Source organism: Acanthisitta chloris, unplaced genomic scaffold, assembly GCF_000695815.1.
Source record: "Acanthisitta chloris isolate BGI_N310 unplaced genomic scaffold, ASM69581v1 scaffold10657, whole genome shotgun sequence".
In the NCBI taxonomy this organism is placed as follows: Eukaryota; Metazoa; Chordata; class Aves; order Passeriformes; family Acanthisittidae; genus Acanthisitta; species Acanthisitta chloris.
In genome coordinates, this window is record NW_008683237.1 from 84561 (window position 1) to 89623 (window position 5063).

General features: G+C 34.3%; 1 protein-coding gene across 1 annotated transcript in view; it reads left to right on the top strand.

Moving 5' to 3' along the window:
* Positions 1 to 2952, top strand: part of NCAM2 (neural cell adhesion molecule 2) — an 84555-nt gene extending 81603 nt beyond the window's left edge. Inside the window, exon 10 of the mRNA XM_009078854.1 lies at positions 2637 to 2952. Coding sequence (XP_009077102.1) covers positions 2637 to 2748 — 112 coding nt within the window. The 3' untranslated portion in view covers positions 2749 to 2952. The remainder of the gene's footprint in view (positions 1 to 2636) is intronic.
* Positions 2953 to 5063: the final 2111 nt, after the last annotated feature.

Below are 5063 nucleotides of genomic sequence, written 5' to 3' on the forward strand. Positions count from 1 at the left end.
AACCACATTGAGCCAGAAAGGTACACGCTGAGCAGGGTAAGGATGACCAGTGGGGGGCAGATCTTGGAAGGAAGAGCTTAGCTTGCAGAAAAGAAAAGTTTCAAGGACATTCCAGGCAGGCAATGTTCATACAAGGTGGAATTCATTCTGACTAGTTCTGGCTGTCTTTAAGATATACAAGATAAGTCTAGAGGTTAAATTTGATTAAATATTTTGAATAATTAATTGAATTATTTTGAATAATACCAAATCATACTCAGAATTAAAATACAATTTAAGTAACTTTGGGAAATAAACAGTAAAGAGATTACTTGCTTTTACAACAATAATTTTCATTATATTGCTCCATATATTGTTTGGCAATCTATGACTTACCTTATCTCAGATGATTCTTGTCAAAGCCAGGTTTGGAATCCATGTGTGACGAATTAGCTCAAAGCACTTTTACCTGCAAGGCAATAAGTCTTAATGATGCTAGCAGGAAATCGATTTAAAATGTGCATTTCACATCACATTTCTGTAATATGATTAAAATACCACATGCAATGTGGTACTGTAATTATGTTCCTAGTGTGACATTATTGTGTTTCTAGTATTGGTTGAGTTTTTCTTAGTATTAATGAAGCTGAGCGCATTCCAGTATCAAAATGACTAGGAGCCATTTTTCTGATAAAATAGGGAAGTAAATATTCTAGTTAAAGTTTTGTGTGGGTAATATCAGCAGACTATAGAAGTTAAGCCACATACAGCACTAGAGGAAGTCAATATTATTAATGATTGATAGCAGACAGCATCTGATTAGAGCAAAGGATCTTTTAAAGTCCTCTGTTTTTTGAGGGGGTTGAGGGGTTTGGGTTGGGTTGTTTTTTCCAAAAAGAAATTATTATAAAGTGTTTTAAGATTTGAAAGAATTAATCCATCCAGCTTAAAAATGTAAAGCTATTTCAAATAGATGTAGTTGAAGAAAAAATAGGTATAGGAACAGTGGTGTACTTAGAACATTTAAACTTGAATTAGTTAATTGAAAAAGGAAAATTACTGAATCTGTTCATAGAGATTAAATATGTATTAGCACTTGAAACAAAGGGAAACAAAAGTTCCAAAATAACACAAATGTTGTCATAGTGAAGAAGAACAATGTCTAATAATAACTGCACTCATGACTCATACAGTCATAGAGTGTTAAGGGGTTGGAATGGACCTTAGAGATCATCTAGTCCCAACTTCCCCTGCCCTGGGCAGGGACACCTCCCACTAGACCAGGTTGCTCAAGGCTTTTTCCAACCTGGCTTTGAACACTGCCCCTGTACTTTACCCCCTGTTAAAAACAGATTTATGTTGATTCTGTTGTTTCCATTATTCCAGGTGTTGTGTTGTGAGCTGAAGTCTGGTGTGTGGCTTTGGGTGTGCCATGTGAAACAGACAATTATTAGAGACCTCCAACTGTGCTCAGAGCCGTGATAATATAACCCACATATTTTACTGTAATAGAACAAGTTAGTCTTCTTTTTTGGTTTCTCTCAGATAAAGGTTGTGCTCATTGTCTAAACTCCAGATGAACAGCATCTTTCTTCATTTCAGTCAGCTTAAATCTTTTAAGACTTGGAATCTGTGTATTGTTTTGTTTTATTTGCTGTTATTAAATGCTGTTATTACAAGACATTCCTAAGGGATTCCTCAGACAGGTTTTGAACATTGTATTGCTCTTTGGGACATCAAAGTAATCACAGTGGAAATTTACTGAAACATTTAACAGCTATTATGAATAAAAAAAGCATATGCATACTATTCCCTGGCTAAAAAACAGAAAGCAAACCCAATCTGGAATCACGATTAACAACTATTATGCCCAGAAGGCATTATTACAGGAACATCTCAGTAAGCCATACATCTTTTTGACAGCTATATTTTTTGACAGCTAGTAGGCAGTAGGGAATCAATGATTTTAAGACCTTTTTTGAATCAACTCATTCAAACATATGGGGACTCTTTTGCTTTTGGAATTAAGTATTATAAAAATCTTCGGAGTTTTCACTGTTATTCTTAGAAAAGCTGTAAGTTATTAGTGAAGCTATATTGTGTGATCTATGAAAATTAAATTGTGGAAGTTTCTAAATAATCAAATAGCTTCCATTACCTCCTTGCATTATAAGAAGTTCTTTACCTATGTGTTGGCATAACCTCCAATGATAGCTGTGTTCTTTTGTATACAATTAAATTTACCTTTAGAAATAAGCATAAAATATAGAGTTGAATCCAGATTTAGCAAAAGACTCGATTAACTGTTTCTCTGTATCCTAGGGAATACATACCTCTGCATTATCTTGGGTTGATTTATTTGACATGCTATTTTTTCTTTTCTTACTGAAGAAACTGCATTTTGGGCAGGAGCATTATTCTTGTCCTGTGCCATTTAGTTTTTTCTGGCTTTATAGAAATTCAAAGGGTTAATATGGATTTCTTTAAAAGCAAAGAACCTCAGTGCTCATATTAAAATAATTCTACATTGTTTTCAATAAATTATGGTTTTAGAAACACTGTGAACTGTAAAAGCCATATATGTTGTAGACTTAAATTCCAGACTGTGTTATTTGTGTTACCATGATTCCTCTTTTTCTTTTTTTTTTTTCTAATAGGAAGCTGCCACTAAAGGAGGAAAATGGCAAAGAAGCTTTAAATCCAGAAACCATAGAAATCAAGGTTGCTAATGACATCATCCAGTCAAAAGAAGATGATAGCAAAGCATAATAAGATAAAATACAGCTGTCTGGATACTGCATTTGGATTGAAGTAATCCCGTGACCAAAACTTTACAGCTGACCTTAATTTCTTGGGAAACTTAAGCTTGGAATAGGTAGTACATGTGTACATATGATGAAACAGTTCCTATCCACAGTTCCTTTCTATTTTTATTTTTTTTAATGTTTTTAGTATGTAGTTTTGCTGACACCAAGTACCATGGTATAAAATTGAAAAAGCTGCAGATAAGAAGTGTAATTTATTATATGACAAACTATGTCTATTTAGAAGAAAAGTTCTAAAGCACCCCTAACCACAAAGAACACATCAGGTCTCTCCAGATCTTACAGTGAAAGGTACATACATAAAGTGCCATATGCTACTGTATTTATTTCCATTTATAATAAAACAAAATTTTAGATTGCCTTTAAATTTAAAAAAAAAAATGAAAACCAGTCTTGGTATAACATTTAAGACCTTAGCACTGACAGACACTCAGTAGTCATTCCAGCTGTGATTATCACTTGAAGCAAACCAAAAAAAAAAAATAGACACTCTTCAACACAGAGCCAGGTCCATCTGCAGTTTCATCTGGGTTCTTTGGGAAAATATAAAGCCGCTAACCACAATGTAAGGATTTATACATACTTGGCTAAGTAATTCGTTAGAGTATACTGGTCTCTTCCTAAGTACGTGAGTGTGACTCTGGAAGGCTCCAGGATTTTCAGTGCATCATTTTTTCTGTATTAAAGTTTTGGAGGTTGCCTGTGAACTAAAATGCAGGATAGGTGTGCAAAGAAAATTTTTTAAAATCACAATCTTGTCTTCAAGTGAAAACTTACAATATTTGTCCCAACATATTTATACATATAGAGTATTCATTCTACTTTTTGTTTTAACAGTTTAGACAAGGGATAAAGCCGTGTTTTAGTGAAGTAGATACATTTTCTCCCAAATCAGAACATAAAATATTAAAGTTGGCCTTATTAAAGCTACACTTGTTCCATTTAATACCCTTTGTCTTAACAAATAAAATGTAAGAACAGATGCAAAGGCAGACTCCGTCTAATTAGTTAGGAACAGTTTTAAATTATTAAGTAATGCAATCTTAATTCAGCCAAATACATCTTTTTTTCCTGTCAAGCATTCCTTAAGATATTACCTTTTCCTGTTCTGGCCAATGTCCCCTATTCTGAAATTAAACTGATCTATTTAATACAAAATTCATTCATATTTAGCAACATTGATTTAATGGTGCCACTAATTGGAGCAACATAGTTTGTTTCCATTCCAGTGTAGTGTTTCCATACCTATCAAACTCTTCAAAGTCTTGCTTTGGAAGAAGTAGATAAACCATATAGAAAACTAGATTGAAAAATTCTACTTGTCAGGAGTAAATGGTAGAGAACATTGTAGATTTTCCACATGTAAGTCATGCCTGAGTTTTAAGTGTAGCTTTACTCAACAAATTGTGTCCTCTCCGTGCTATATCTGAATTTTGCTCGTATTTGAATTCCTGACACTGGTTGCCTTTTGTGCAGCCAAACTGAAATGAAATGTCAAAGGGTGTCCTTAAATTGTTACAATAACCTTCTTGTTAATGCAAACCTAAGTGCATTTGAAAGAGTTGAGGAGGATAGATTTAATTCTTAGATCTTTCTTATTTTTTAAAAACCAAGTTATTTTATGGGGCTTTTACAACTTTTCATCACCCTGTGAAATACCTACAATGAACCAAGTAGCTGAGGAAAGAGGCATATCACTGGTGTGCCTAGGATAGGAGGCTGAGTTCCCACAAAACCACTACCAAAGGAAAAAGAATGAGCAAGAGGGGATATAGCAATGTGGGATGAAAGTCATGATAGATAATAATTTTAAATTGCTCAAAAGAAGTTTCTATAAATGCCAAGGCACTAATTCTGGATGAAGGAAAGATGGAGGCATTCCTTTGTGACCTCTCAGTGTAGCTCCAACACACTGAGCAGGCAGTACTAACAAATAGTTGCTAGTCTATAAAATTTCTGTCCTGATTCTCTCTAAGTACACAGTGAGCAGGACTGTCCCCTAACCCATAGTTAAGAGAAACAGTTGTCTCACTTATAACTATGAATATATATTCTTTCTACAAAGTATGTATTTGCAGCTAGAATTTCTCCCTCTACAAAAATTCAAGGAAGGGACCTGGACAATTCCAGCAATTGAGAACAATTTGGTTGGTGTGTCTTGAGCATCCTCTCACACATTATTTTTACCAGGATGAGGATGAAGATAGGAGATATCAATTCCTCTTCTACCTGCTATCACAAAGTTGGGTGGTGCCGCAT